The sequence below is a fragment of the Solanum tuberosum genome, unplaced genomic scaffold (genome assembly GCF_000226075.1).
Source record: "Solanum tuberosum cultivar DM 1-3 516 R44 unplaced genomic scaffold, SolTub_3.0 scf00172, whole genome shotgun sequence".
Lineage (NCBI taxonomy): Eukaryota > Viridiplantae > Streptophyta > Magnoliopsida > Solanales > Solanaceae > Solanum > Solanum tuberosum.
The window spans coordinates 570414-585203 of record NW_006239095.1 but is presented as its reverse complement, the minus strand read 5'-3'; the positions used below and the strand labels follow the sequence as shown (position 1 = coordinate 585203).

Sequence of the window (14790 nt, the reverse complement as noted above, 5' to 3'; positions counted from 1 at the left end):
CAACCCTACACAAACTCTTTATATAGCTCATTTTCTTTTCCCTCTCTTTTCCATCTCTATTTTTTCCAAAATCTAGAAGAAATAAAAGTGGTTATATTTTGCAATTTTTGCAAGACAAATTTCCATCTCTATATTTATTCAAGGGGTTATATTTGCAATTTTAGCTAAGCTAAGAATTTGCAAAAATGGGCACTTTAGTGGGACATGTAGCACCAGGATTTGGCTTTTTTTTAATTGGTATTTGGCATTTGATTAATCATATTAGATTACATGTTTTACATCCAAAATCATACACTTCTTTGCCTTGGTTCCCAACTTCAAGAATTAGGTACTTAGAACTTTTCTTGATTATGGGGAGTTGTTTGGCTTCAATTTCAATGGAACTTTTTATTGGTCCAAAAAAACACCAACCTTTAGATATTGATGGAACTATCCCTTCTAACCATCTACACAATTTTGAACATTCAAACATCTCCTTAACTTTCTTTGTGTATGCACTTTTCACCATAATCTTTGACAAAGTTACACTTCAACCCCAAACAAAACATGGGATGACACAATTACTTGGAGCTATTGCTTTTAGTCAACAACTTTTGCTTTTCCATCTTCACTCTAGTGACCATATGGGAGTTGAAGGACAATACCATTGGCTTTTACAAATAGCCATTTTTGTGTGTTTAGCCACTACCCTTTTGGGAATTCAATTTCCTAAGAGTTTCTTGAATAGTTTTGTGAGGTCTTATAGCATTATGTTCCAAGGGATTTGGCTTATGGTTATGGGGTTTATGCTTTGGACACCAAAATTCATCCCAAAAGGTTGTTTTATCAACTTTGAAGAAGGTCATAAAGTGGTTAGATGTGAAAATGATGAAGCACTTGAAAGGGCAAAAGCTTTAGTGAATATACAATTTAGTTGGTATATAGTTGGGATCACAATATTTTGTGTCACCCTTTACTTGATTTTAATTAAGATTTTCCAAGAGAAAATTGAGTACCAATCTTTAAATAGCAATTTTGAGGAAATAGAAGATGATTTGGAGGATGTTGAGGCTCAAAAGAGTAGCAAAAATGGTGTTGAATCAAATAGGTTTCTTGAAACAGGAAAATTATTCGTGTCTACATCAAGTATGGAAAGATGAAAATGAGAGAAACGATAATTGATAACACTATTAAAGATGGAAATTTCTTGATGGACTTCTAATTGAGAAAATCATTGAAATTTGATTCATGATAACATTTTCATCGAGTTTCTAATATATCGATTCTGTCAGTAATTTCTATTTTTTAGTGAGGAGAAAGGTATTTGTACAAAAATAAAGATTTGGTTAGGTAAGGGTGTTTGTTAATTTATTTGTTTTATTGTTTTTGTTTTAATTAATTAATGCCACAATAAGATAATTGTTGGCTTTGTGAAATAAAAAAAGAACCAAAAAAAAAAGAGGGAATTTGGTTCAATATTTGTGTGGTTTGTATTGGTAGCTTGTCAAAGGGGGCATAATTATAGGTGTTAAGAAAAAATTAGTATAGTTAGGGAAGTTGTATAATTTGTAATTAGAGGTTTCTTATTTAGTTTATTTATTATGGAAATCATGTACCCATTATATTCGAATTTTCAGTTACACACTTTTATTTTGTGAAAGTTTTATTATTTTGCAGAATTATTAGTATTGTGGAATGAGGATGAATGATAGTGAAGGAAATCAAGAATAGAATAAGTATTTTTATTTTATTTTTCAAACTAGGAATTATGATATTGAATTCGAGTTCTTTATTATAAGTGAATGAATCATATCTATCCTATCAATGGAATAAGGGTGAACGAAGCCTATCAGAATTAATAGATTGAATGACTTGGGTATATTTATTGACGTTTTTTTGTTTCTCACTCCATGTATGGTATCCGCTTTGGTCTGAATTAAAATGTCACGTGAAAATTCATTAAATTAAAAAAGCTAATGGTAAAACACACACTAAACTATTATATCTTTTAAATTTCATACCTTACCTATCCATTGTTTATTTATGTATCAAAATTATCACCTTTCTTACCTCAACTACTACTTTCTTTGTATTAGAACATACCTCGATACTGAATTGATCTACACATGTCGAATACAAATATATAATCAACTCAACATCGAGGTGTATTTTAATACAAAAAATAATAAGTTAAATAAATAGGTAGATAAAATAATGAATAGTTAAGATAAAAAAATCGCAAAAAAAATAATGCTTAATTTAGAAGGTTTTTAACCATAATTAATAGTCTGATTCTGTTGAATTTTTCTTAAAAATGTGTGGCCAAGATTTATTTCTCAATTAATGGAAAGAACCTAGAAGAAGTTAGTCCATGTTGTAAGTTTTTACGTGTCTTTTCTATTTTTCGTTTAGAATATTTGATATTTTTCGGGGGCTAACTAAAGATTAATTTAGATTTATATTCAAAAGTATATTTTTTATAAACAACAACTTTTAAAATGAGACTCCTGATTAAGCAAAAATAAGTTATCATAAAGTAATAAGTATTCTTTCATCCTCAATCATAGATTTTTTGAATTTGAGTCTTAAACGTGAAATTAGTTTTAGGAAAAGATAACTCCTTAAAATAAACTTTTCAGCATCAATTCGATTAATCGACCCCAAAATAAATACCAAACTCGAGATTTTCTAGAAAAACAAGTTATTTTAAATTTACACAAATCAAGTAATGAATTCAAAGAACTTTTGACTTTTGATAATTCTATCCCTAGAGGTAACTTCCAACAATCTCTTTCAACATTATTTAAAGTAAGTATTAAATATTGTTAATTTTTTATATCCTTGCTCAATATTAGAAATGATAAAAAAAAATCTAATTAAAGATATAGGAAATTTGAGGGGATATAAATGGTAATCTAATTAAAAAAAAATCATCATGATTAAATACTATTAAATATCTTTTTTAATATGTCAAAATCTTAAACTACATTTAAAAAAAGTATTAATGGAAAAGTTTTTCAAAACAAAATAGCTTTCAGCCTTACAGCTCAGATCCTACTCGTGAAATATTCCAAATTAGGAAAAAAAATTAAAAATTTAGGCCCAATAACTCTATATTTTTCAAAAAAAGCCCAAAATCAAATCTTTTATGGCCCAAAAAATCCCCAAATATTACAAAAGTTTTCTTAAATTTTTTAGCTTTCTCTCTCATCGACACACACAGACAACACAATTTCTCCATTTTCAGTGAACTTCTCCTCTTCAAATCCCCCACCCCCTTAAACAACCCCACCCCACTTCTCCCCTTTCTGGGTTTTGTTCTCTTAATTGAGTTTTACCATTTTTTTGGGTTTTTTCTCGAATTTTTTTACTTTGATTTCAAGAATTTAGAGAATTTTGAAGTTTTTTTTTTTGGAATTGTGTTGATGAAATTCGTATCAAAGATATAAAATGGAGAACTCTGCTGCTGCATCTGATGAGCCTCAGAAGAAGCGTCCTCATCTCAACTCTGTGTTTTCCTCACCCACCATGGCTCGCCATTCGAAAACTTTTTCAGATAACAAAGATGTAAGATTAGTTTCTTTAATGCCTCTCAATTTGCCCCAATTTTTTTATGTGTAATTGAAGTTATTTTTTGTACTTATGTGTTTTAGGGTTTAATAGTTGAAAGAAGAAATGACCCTTTTTATGTACTGCTCTATCTATTTTAGCATATAAGGAATAATTTTTATTTGTTTTTTTATTTAGTTTGTTGATATTTAGCTTTAATTTTGATGTAAAGGGCTTGTTGATCTGACTGGCTTTCAGTTTTATGGCTGAATTGGAGTGTGGTGAATTATGCTATGAAAAGGGAAGTTTGTGTTTTTTTTGTCATAAAACCTAAAATTAGGGGTTTATGAGCTATAAAGGTGTGATCTTGAGGAAAGATTGTTCAAGGTGATGCTTTTGTTATTTTTGTTGCATGGATGATCAGTTGGGTACTATTTGCTGTAGAGGGCAAGTGATGAAAAGCACATGTCAAGGTCGTAACTTCAATAGAGTTGGAAGGTGTGATCTTTTCCCATCTCCGTTAGCCTTGGTGGGTAGAGTTGCCTAGTACAGGTCTTGGTGACATGATGCATGTATTCACTGGAATAGCGCAAGCTGGTCATTACTGGAAGAGAGAGAGAAAAAAACTTTTCTTTTGAAAGTTTGGGGTAAGGGAAGGGGAAATGAGGAGGGGATTACAAGTTGGGGAATCGAAACCCTCACTGACAAGATGGGATTTCAAGTAGACAACTAACTGAGCTACTTAGAGGGTGTTTAGATTGACTTCTTGAAATAGCTTATAAGCTAAAAGTCATAAGTTGAGAATATCTATCTTTTGGCTTTTAGCTTATTTTTATACCTTTTTGGCCGAAAAGTAAGTGCTTAAAAAACTTTTTATCTTTTTCAAACACTAGAAGAAGTAGAGCTTAAAAGTCAATAACACTTTAAATAAGTCAATCAAAACACCCTCTAAGATTCCCCGAGAGAGAAAAACCCATCCCTGATATACCTTTTTTTTTCTTATAAAAGAAATCCTTTTTGAGCGGTTGTGGTTGTGCTTTCCAATATGCCTTTAAATGTTTAGGCATGTTATTAATATCAGATGGTATGGTCATACTATTTATTCCCCTCACCATTTATATAAATCTATTGCTAATACTCTAGCACCACAAAGTGAATTTCTGTTAAAAGATTTATGAAATGTATCACTTTATTTTATGGTAAGAAGTTTCGATGAATTAGATACAACTGAAGTCTTAGGTTAATCTGTTAATGTGGTGGGGTGAATACGGAGTAATAGCTAATAAAGGATCTTTTTTTTTTTTTTGAAACTGGTAACTTACTAATAAAGGATCTTACATGCTGTTTAATTTTACATACTTCTTTTTTGTAAGATGCAAATATTTTTAATCTTATGCGGATTCACTTTTAGACTATTTCATGCCATCATTTACTAGTTGCTTAATACGGCAATAGGTTCAAATTGCCAAAAAAGAATTTGCATTGTTCTACCTACTTTTTTTTTTAATAATTTGTTTATTTATTGAAGTAAATAGATTCTTTGATGGTGTCAAGCAGATGCAAAAGGTACAAAGTGATTGAGTTTGCCTTTTCTACTGTCTTAAAGAAAGAGCATGTAAAGAACTTCAAGTAAAGATGGGTGTTGTTGATGGAAGTTGATCTTCTTATGTTGCTTCTTCCTCTCGTGGCATGTTCTTCCTTGTCCTTTTTTCTCTCAAACTTACTGTCCTCAAGTTTCTTGTCTCAAAACGTGAATCACCTCTAGATATGTTTGACAATTACCAGTCTGGTCTGAAACACAGTGTGCAGTTTCTGAAACTGATTTAGCGGCGCCAGAATCCGGTATGGATCCCACACCCACAATCACCCCATGTTGTGTCGATAGGGGTGCGACACCGTAAGTTAAGAGTCCGAGCAACTTAGCTAATAAGTCTAGTGTGAAACATCTATAATAAAATTTCTAAGGCGCTTTCTAGTAGACTAAAAAAATGTTGGACAAGGCTATGGCTACCTCTTCGAATGCATTTGTGGAAGGAATGGGAGTGGCAAACAAAGTGGTCGACTTTGGAAGTGTTAAAGAAATGGACCTTGAGCCTAACTCAACCTCAAAAGTTAGCTCAAGAGGTGAGGACAACTCAAGCTATATTAAAGAGACCACCCATTCCTTAAAAGATTGATGTGGGACTTTTCACACCCTTCTCCATGCTCAAGGCTGAATATCTGAAGCGTGTGCAATTTAATATGGGGCCAAGCATCGAAAAATGAGAAGTGGGATGGGTCATGCTCTTATACCATATTAAAGAAATGGACTTGGGCGAAACTTACCCTCAAAAGATAGCTCAAGAGGTGAGGATTTCTCGAACCATACTAAAGAGACCACCCATCCCTAAAAGTTTGACGTGGGACTCTTCACAGGAAGGAAGGGGGGAGAGCTGAAGTTCTTGTGCAAATTGGACATTGAGAAGGCCGTTGATTATGTAAATAGGGAGTATAATATTGAAGATTAGATTTAGGAATAGGTGGTGGAAGTGGATTAAGTTCTGGATATCAATGGTCAGATTCTCACTCCTAATGAATGGCAGCTCGTGTGAATTTTTATGTAGCTGGGGATGTTTGGCACAAGGGTTACTGTTATTTCCCATGCTACCTATTCTTTTGTGTTAACATATGTAGGTAACTAAGTACGACGTCCATGTTAATAAATAATTTTTTTGATTGGCATAGTTATCTAGAAGGTCGGTAGAGGAGGAAAGTGGACAACTGTCCACATAGGAGAAAGGATTATAGTTTTTTTGGTTGTAACGAGTTTGAGGTTGAGCATACTTTAGATATGAAATTTTCCTCCCAAAGTTTATGTTGAATTTTAACTCGGGAAATCTGTGGATGGGTTGGTTTTGATTTTTTTTTAATAACCGTTGTGTCCGGGTCAATTTGCGTGCACCTCAATAATTCCACTTAATACCCGCTATCTCTCACTAGCAATAGGTATTAGGTAACTCTATCCACCAAGGCTAGAACAGATGGGAAGAAATCTCCTAGTGTTTTGTCTCTGTTGAGATTTGAACCTAAGACGTCATGATGCTCAACCCACTTCACTGACCACTGGGCCACACCTTTGGGTGCAGGTTGATTTTGATTTGAACATCTACCTTTTAAGGAAAATTTAGCTTACAATGTCCTTTAATTATTTAAATGCCTTTTATGTTTCCTTGTTTTTTAGTTAATTTTTTGATGGGGCACAACTCAATTCCTTGCAAGCACAAAACTTACTAAATCTCTTAACGAGTGTGACAGTAAAATAACTAGTCTTGGTTAGCTTTTGAATGATCTTCCTAGAAATGTCAAACAATGATTCACCTGCCAATTTTTTTTTATTTAAATATAAAATTAGCAAGGACTTCAATGTTGGAATCTTGCGCGGATTCAGTTTCCTCCAGATGGATCTGTTGCCAAAATATGACAGTGCATATATATGTCCGTTTGTGTAACGCAGAGAAGAACCATTCTCACTTTTGCATTTACCAATTACGACTACTGGTTAACATATGTTTGTTTTGAGTCGTGGATCTCAATATAAGAAAGGTAAGTAGCAAATCTTTAAGAGTAAAATCTCACTGTTGTAGATAAGTAATCAGTATTGGTGCGGTGCGCTCAAGCTGGTCCGACACCACCATTAAGAAAAAGAAAAAAGTAATCTGTGTCGGTGGTTGAATTTGTTTTTGCTAAATTATATCTTGTTCTTTATTATCTTTTTTAGCCTGATTTACAATTTTTCTTCTCTGCTTCTGCTTAAGAAAATAAATAACTCTTGATGCACAGAATACATGATATTTAATTTGGAAATAATGTTATTGAGAGTTTCTATTGTCTTTGTATATGTGGATGGACTGTAGGTATAGAATGGGTTCCAAAAATGTAACAACTTGTTAAAATTGGATGATAGTTTGAGTTTCTCTTTTTGGCAGGTTGATGCTGCAGTTCTCCAGCATCAAAATCAGAAACTAGTACAGCAGTTAGATGCACAGAAGCATAAGTTGCACGATCTTGAAGCCAACATAAAAGAATTAAGGGACAAACAAGCTTCTTATGATGACTTCTTGGTTACATTAAATCGGATCTGGAATCAGGTAAACTTCTTTGCTTATCCTAATAGTTTGGTGTCTGAATGGCCAAAATAGCCTAACTTGTGATTTGCGCTGTTTTGATGGTCTTTTAATAACTCCGTGTAGCTAGATGATGATCTGATTATCCTTGGGGCACGCAGTATGGCGGACCAAATTTCTCTGCAAAGCTTGGATCATCAAGATTATTCTGGAGGTTGGCTTTTAGAAGCATAAGTGAATTTGGGTTTCTGTATTATCCTGAAAGTTCAATGTAGAAAAAATTAGCTCTTTTACATTGTAGTGAGAATAAATCGTTGATTATTTCTAAAAACATTTAGGTTCGATTCCATCATGTCCTGCGGAGGAGATATTCCTGTGTAGGGTGTTGAAAACCAATGCCATTCCAGGCAATGTCAATGATGTATCCATTGTGAATATCAGAGAAGCTCTTGATCTGCGTCACTCTTCTACTCTTGAGTTGATGAAATCATTGGAAAATGCCATTGATGCTCAGCGAATTAAAACCGAAAATTTTGCTCATCTTTTGGAAGGAAAGACATCTGCAGAAGGTTGGGAACCTGGAAAGACCTTGATATTGTCCTACTTTTCTCCCTCCCTCTTTATTCTCGAATTACATTGCAAGTGTTAGTTGCCTTTGGAATTTACTTTGTTACTGTGCTTGTATCAGGTTTAATCTGATTATTTTATCATTGAGATTTTCAGATGCTGTCATTATTCTCAGTAAGATTGATGATATGATGAAAGAAGAGGCTAATTATCTCCATCAAGTGATTGATGTTCTTCATTTGAAACACAAAGAATATGCCGATGCAATTGAAGCTTGTAATCAAAGGCAGTCAGCAGATCAATCTGAGTTAAAACGTCTTGAAGGTATTTGCAACATTTATTTCCATGAACACAGTATGAGATCTCTCAAGTACAAACCGTGTTCTGTGTTTGAGATCAACATCAATATTAAATTCTGGGGGATACATATGTGGCTGTCCGAGTTGGTTTGTAATGTCTAGCGTTAACTGTTGTGTATGACGGGATGGATGTGCATATCTTTTTTCATCTCTTACATGTACCTTGTTTAAGATATTTAGTACAGTCAGTATTGGGAATTAGAGTTCAACTTTGATATCAAATTGATTTGTGTTTGATAAATGGATGTTCAAATTGGAGATGTAGTGTTTATCTTAAGGCATGGCATATGATGACATGGATGTGCCCTATCTGTATTGACTAACGTCTTTTGAGAAACTGCCTCTGTCCCTTGAATATGTGTTAATTGGTAATGGTAAAAGGTGAGCTGGAGGAAAGCATGACAGAACTTGAAGACAGCAGAAGGAAACTAGTTACTTTGAAAATGCAGAAAGATGTGGCATGTGGGGGGCAGGAAACAATTTCAAGTGCAGTTAATGGGAGTATGTCACCTGAGAAGCATACAGACCGAACAAAAGGTGTGCGGGAACTGAAGGAGTCTATAGAAGAGGCAAAGGTACTGTTACTGTTACTCACCCTGGTGTTTTGCCTGTGTGATGATGGCCGTTTAGAAATGATGGTTTTGATTGCAGATACTGAAAGAGGACCGCCTCTCTGAGCTTCAAGATGCCCAGGAAGACAATCTACATTTGTCAAAGCAGTTGCAAGATCTTCAGGTTTTCAATAAGTGTTTCCTGTAATCAGTAAAATTTAAAACTTTCTTTGAAATTATATGGTCAAGTGTTTCCATATGTCGTGAGGCTAAATTTTGATTTTCTGCCCGTATAGAATGAACTAAAGGACGATAGATATGTGTATTCATCTCGTGCTTATACCTTATGCAATGATCAACTTCACCATTGGAGTTCTGAGGCAGAACGATACAAAGCTCTGGCAGACTCTCTGCAGGTTAAGCTACATACTTTTCATGTATCATTGTGGTTCGATTGTATTCTAGCATGTTGTCTTTGCTTAAAATTAAATTCAGGCTGACAGGTCTTTCATCGGACGAAGAGAGAAAGAACTGGTTCTAAAAGCAGAGGCTGTGGACGCAGCAAAGAAAGCAGTTGATAACTCCGAGTCAAGGATTGAGGAATTGGAGCATCACATGCACCGATTCATAATTGAAAAGAATGAGCTGGAAATCAAAATGGAAGAAGCTATTCAAGATTCAGGTTGGTGTATTTTCAAGTCAGATTTTTAGTTGGTAAAATTTATGTAATAATCTGCTTAGAGAAGGTTGACTTTTGCAGGAAGGAAAGACATTAAAGAGGAGTTTCAGATAATGGGCTCTGCTTTATCTAAAGAAATAGGAATGATGGAAGTTCAGCTGAATCGTTGGAAGGAGACAGCTCAAGAAGCTGTTTCTTTACGGGAAGAAAGACAGTCACTGGAAACTTCTGTAGGAAGAAAGGTTGAGTCTTGGTGCCGTAATATAATTTATATCTGATTATTTCTTTGTTAATAAATAGGAATTCATTTTCTCAACTAGGAAGAATGGGGTTCGAGTGTTGTTTGGACACTGAAAACTAATGGAGGATCTTTTCCCAACCACACCAGTGAGCATTTTTTATTTTTTGGTGGTGGGTAGGTATTAGCAAAGTGTCCCTAGTGAAAGGTCAATACTATTAACCCCACTTCTCTGTGGTTTTCCTTGTCCCCTCCCCGAGAACCCCAAAAAAGGGAAACTGAAATAATAGAGAACATCAAGGCAGATTTATTTCAAGTGATTCCGTTTCTAATTCAGAAATATGTAACACTTATTGCTGTAGGTTATTGAGCACAAAAACTTGATCGGTAAATGTGCTCACCAGACTGGAGAGATCCGAACACTAAAGGAACTTGTAAGTTTTTCAGCAGACCTTTGCTTGTTTGTTACCAAGGTCTGTCCTTTTCAGTAAAAGTTATGTGCCCGAGTCTTCTTGCAGGCTGAGAAGATGCAGAGGGACAAACAGGAACGTGAAATCTTTTTGGAAATGCTTGGCCAGCAAATTTATGATAACAGGTATTTTAATTTATTGCACTTCTTAGGATTTAAACTTGTATAAATACTAGTATTGCAGGTTCTAATTATTTTTATTTTCATGTACATAAATTTCAAGTGCACTTGAAGTTTCGACTCATTAGTCTATGTATATATACATGTGAATATGTGTATGTGTGTGTGTGTTGTGTTATATGTTCTAGTGTTCTTTTGGCTGTCAAATTTTACAAGAAATAAATATTCTGAATTATTGAGTGGGTAATGAAGCGACTTCATGGGAACATATGAGAACCAAACATATGGAATGTTGCCAAGATTGGTTTCCATTTTGTCCACGTGCAGTGTTGTAGGAGGGTAGAGGGGCGGGCTGGTTATCCACCAAGTTTTTTTGAATAGCGCGCTGACTGGCTGTTGGGGATTTCTTGGTTATCAAAAAAACGAAGAGAGATTTTTTTCACTTGATTGATTGTCTCTTGTATTCATAATAAAACTTTTGACCTTTTTGCTAGAGATATATCGGAAATTAGAGAGTCAGAGAGAAGAGCTCACTCGCAAGCTGAAATTTTGAGAGCTGCTCTGAATGAACATGATCTAGAATTGAGAGTGAAATCTGCTAATGAAGCTGAGTCTGCTTGTCAGCAGAGGCTTTCTGCTGCTGAGGCAGAAATTGCAGAACTAAGGGCTGAACTGGATGCTTCTGACAGGTTTTTTTCTCTGATACTTGCTTCTAAACTTATGAATTATGATCATTTTTGTGTATTTTTTTGTTTTTCTGAAATGTCTAGAAATGTACTTATTTGAAATGAATCTTGTGCTCCCTTGCAGCACTAACAACAATTGGCCAGTCTATTCAGTGCCTTCTATTCTTGATTGATTCTGTAGTGGTTGTTTGTTGTTACGATATGTGCTTGCATTAAGTTGAATCCATCCTTCAAATGCGCTAGTAGAAGCACCCAAGGTTGTGACCTAGCGGTCAATGAAGTGGGTTTCAGATTCAAATCCCAGCAGAGACAAGAAAACTAGGTGATTTCTTCCTATATGTCTAAACTTTAATGGACAGAGTTACTAGTACTTGTGCTGGTGGGAGGTAGTAGGTACACTGTGAAATTAGTTGAGATGAGCTAGCTCTGACACCACATTTATTCAGAAATGCCCTAGTCTAAAATATATTAGGACAGTTGTCAAAAATTTCTAATGTAACTGCCGAGGCAGTATGTCATTTGGAAATCCTTGAATAGTTATATGGGCATACTATTGGAAGTAGTTGTGAGGACTCAGATATCTGAGTTTAGGTTTTTTTTTTTCTTTTTGGTTAACAGAGATCTGAGTTCTTTGCGAAACTCTTTTCTGATCAATATCTATATTAAGGAGCCTGGGAGGAGATAGGAAGAAGAGATTCTGGTGAAGATTGGTGGGAGTTAATCCCAGCTTGCATTTGGTGGACTCTATGGAAAGAAAGAAATGCAAAATGTTTTGAGGATAAGAGAAACAACGTCCGGAAGATTAGAATGAATTGCCTTAGCCTTTTGTATTTCTGGTGTAAACAAAATATGGGGGGGGGGGGGGGGGGTGGTTGGGGGGGGGGGGGGGGGGGGGGGGGGGGGGTATAGAACTTTTTTGTTGATTTCATAGGAAATTTGTGATCACCCATAGGATAGTTTTGACATGCTCTAATGAGATTGTAAGTGACCTATGCTCATCATTTGTTTGATGAGCCTATTGCGAATACACAGTTACCTTTATCTAAAAAAAAGGAGCCTGAGATTCAATTAAACCATTTACGACCTGTCTGTGACATGGTCTTGAGTTCTTTATCAAATTAGGTGGAGAAACTTTTCGTTAGTTGTATGATATATGGTGGTTAGTACACACGATCTATATGGAAGGACAATCTTATTGATGTACTCCTCTTGAGAATGAAGAACAAGATATCTTCTGTTTGGTTTTTCTTAATGCCACATCAAAAAGAGATTTAGTCATGTAGATCTTCTATTTTAGTGGAATTTATTGACTATTCCATATATCTGCTGCTGGCACACTTCCAAAATTGTTTGAACTGAATGTCGACATGTATCTATATGCTTTATCCAGTGTGCATCATCTACTTAAAATCTTATAATGATCTTCTATGTATTAGAGATACTTCTTTTTATCCTGTAATTATAAAAGTCTTACTGCAGGGGTGTTTTAGAGCTAACAGAGGCGATAAAAATAAAAGAAGGGGAGGCTGAAACCTATATATCTGAGATTGAGGTACTCACCTGACTGCATTTGTTACAATTTAGTGCATCACTTCTGCCATTCATCTGATCCATTTACATTTTAGACGATTGGTCAAGCCTATGAAGATATGCAGACGCAGAATCAACATCTTCTCCAGCAGTTGGCGGAGAGGGATGATTATAACATAAAGGTCTCTATTATCACATTTCCTTTGATTGCAATGACTGTCCTGTTCCAGTGGCTATTAATAGGAAGTGATGCAGTTGACTTGTATTCATATTTACTTTTGGATTTTAAATGCAGTTAGTTTCTGAGAGCGTGAAGATAAAGCAGGAACAAAGCTTCCTTCTCTCTCGGAAGAAGGTATCAACAGCACAACTTCAACAGTCTAAAACATCACTTGAATCTCTGAAAATGAGGATAACTCAAAGTGAAGACCAGGTAGCCTTCTGCCTCTTTTTGTCATGTAAAAGGTCTAATTTGGAATTGTTTGTTTTTCTCAGCCATGATCGTTATGTTGCAGATGAAAGTTCACATTACGGAAGCTTTAAGTTATACCCAAGAAGATAGACATCTTGCACTCCTCCTGGAAACTACAAAGCGGGAATCGGGAGATGCGGAAAAGGAATTGAAGTGGCTGAGGTCTGCTGCTTTCTCTGCCGAGAAGGAATATGAACAGCTCCACAGAAAGCTGGATGAAATTCAGATGGAACGGGAAACTGAAAGGTGATATTCTTTTTAACCTTAGGTAGTTTTGTTGTCATGCACATTCAGCAGTGTGTTGGAATTTAGCCTGTGCATGTATTTCTCGTTGTAGAATGTTCCTGCTCATGAATTTTTGTCATCTAGGAGTGAGAAAAAGAAGCTTGATGAAGAGCTAGTGGAGTTGAGTAATACTGTTGATGAGTTAACTTCTGCAAGTGGGGAGGCTGCAGTACAAAGACTGCAGGATGAAATCAATGATTCCAAGGCTATTCTCAAATGTGGAGTGTGTCTTGATCGGCCAAAAGAGGTATGTTCATGCATTCTTTTTTGCTTCCGAAGTGGGTAATCGTTTCTGGTTGAACATTTTGAAGAATTCAGGAATAAAAGATTCTTGCTTCCATTTAATTTTAAAAAAAAAAATGATTCTTGCTTCCATGTTTATTTGGTGGGCAATTTGGGCATAAAGAAACTATTGACTTTTTTGAAAGAAAACATTAGCAACATAATAGCCTTAAACAAAATTGTATTTTTTTGCTAGCTTCAGTGCAACATGGCCTTTGTAAATGATGTAGATTCCATGTTAGATATGATCATCGGGGCTTTTCACACGGCATAATATTTTACGCACCGTCCTAGTGCTGTTTTACTAATTACAAAATATCATTACCTACCAAAAATATAGGTTCCCTTCTCTATTTAGAAATAAAGGTTGAAAGCAAGAGCAGGGTGTCTCTCTGGGAGGGTTTATTTTTTGTGAATATTTGGTTTACAGATGCCCGCCTCTTGTTCCATCTAGACTCTAGGAGCAACCTTTTCTATTTATGAAGTTTAAGGCCATATGGGTTTTGTAAAGTTATAAGTGGCTTCTCTTGTAGGTATAGAGTTTGGTTAATTATTTATGAGCTACAAACGACCCTGACCCTGATTTTGTTGTTAAATTATTTGGCAGGTCGTAATCACAAAATGTTATCATCTGTTCTGCAATCCATGCATCCAGAGAAATTTAGAGATCCGTCATCGCAAGTGTCCTGCTTGTGGAACTGCTTTTGGGCAAAGCGACATTCGTTTTGTGAAAATCTGACCAAAACTCGGTCAGCTCGCAGCTCGCTAAACATGTACATTAGCGCGTTCTCTGAGGGTGTCGTTCGATAAGCCTTACTAGGGTCAAGAATTTATACCCATGTGAAGAACCAAGTGCTAGCTTTTGTTCTTACCTTCCCCCCTTTCTTTTGAATTGGGGTGCACCCATTTTTTCTCTGTCCC

General features: G+C 35.3%; 2 protein-coding genes across 4 annotated transcripts; both read left to right on the top strand.

Annotated features, from left to right (window-relative positions):
* The first annotated feature begins 80 nt into the window (after window positions 1-80).
* LOC102579654 (transmembrane protein 45A-like) lies at window positions 81-1330 on the top strand. The gene has a single exon (XM_006354102.2). The coding sequence runs from the start codon at window positions 186-188 to the stop codon at window positions 1137-1139; it is 954 nt and encodes a 317-aa protein (XP_006354164.1). The 5' UTR covers window positions 81-185; the 3' UTR covers window positions 1140-1330.
* A 1843-nt stretch (window positions 1331-3173) lies between these two features.
* On the top strand, window positions 3174-14784 carry LOC102579128 (E3 ubiquitin-protein ligase BRE1-like 2). Of its 3 annotated transcripts, XM_015311674.1 has the most exons (20): window positions 3174-3225; window positions 3423-3546; window positions 7494-7655; window positions 7758-7845; window positions 7970-8200; window positions 8355-8522; window positions 8939-9132; window positions 9209-9292; window positions 9405-9524; window positions 9604-9790; window positions 9869-10029; window positions 10388-10459; window positions 10544-10620; window positions 11109-11303; window positions 12780-12852; window positions 12926-13012; window positions 13126-13263; window positions 13346-13548; window positions 13672-13834; window positions 14477-14784. In XM_015311674.1, the coding sequence occupies exons 2-20, from the start codon at window positions 3430-3432 to the stop codon at window positions 14606-14608; spliced, it is 2652 nt and encodes an 883-aa protein (XP_015167160.1). In that variant the 5' UTR covers window positions 3174-3225; window positions 3423-3429; the 3' UTR covers window positions 14609-14784. The 3 variants fall into 3 exon arrangements, with proteins under 3 accessions (XP_015167160.1, XP_006354162.1, XP_006354163.1); XM_006354100.2 differs by lacking the exon at window positions 3174-3225 and having other exon boundaries at window positions 3233-3546; XM_006354101.2 differs by lacking the exons at window positions 3174-3225; window positions 3423-3546 and having other exon boundaries at window positions 7566-7655; window positions 7762-7845.
* Window positions 14785-14790: the final 6 nt, after the last annotated feature.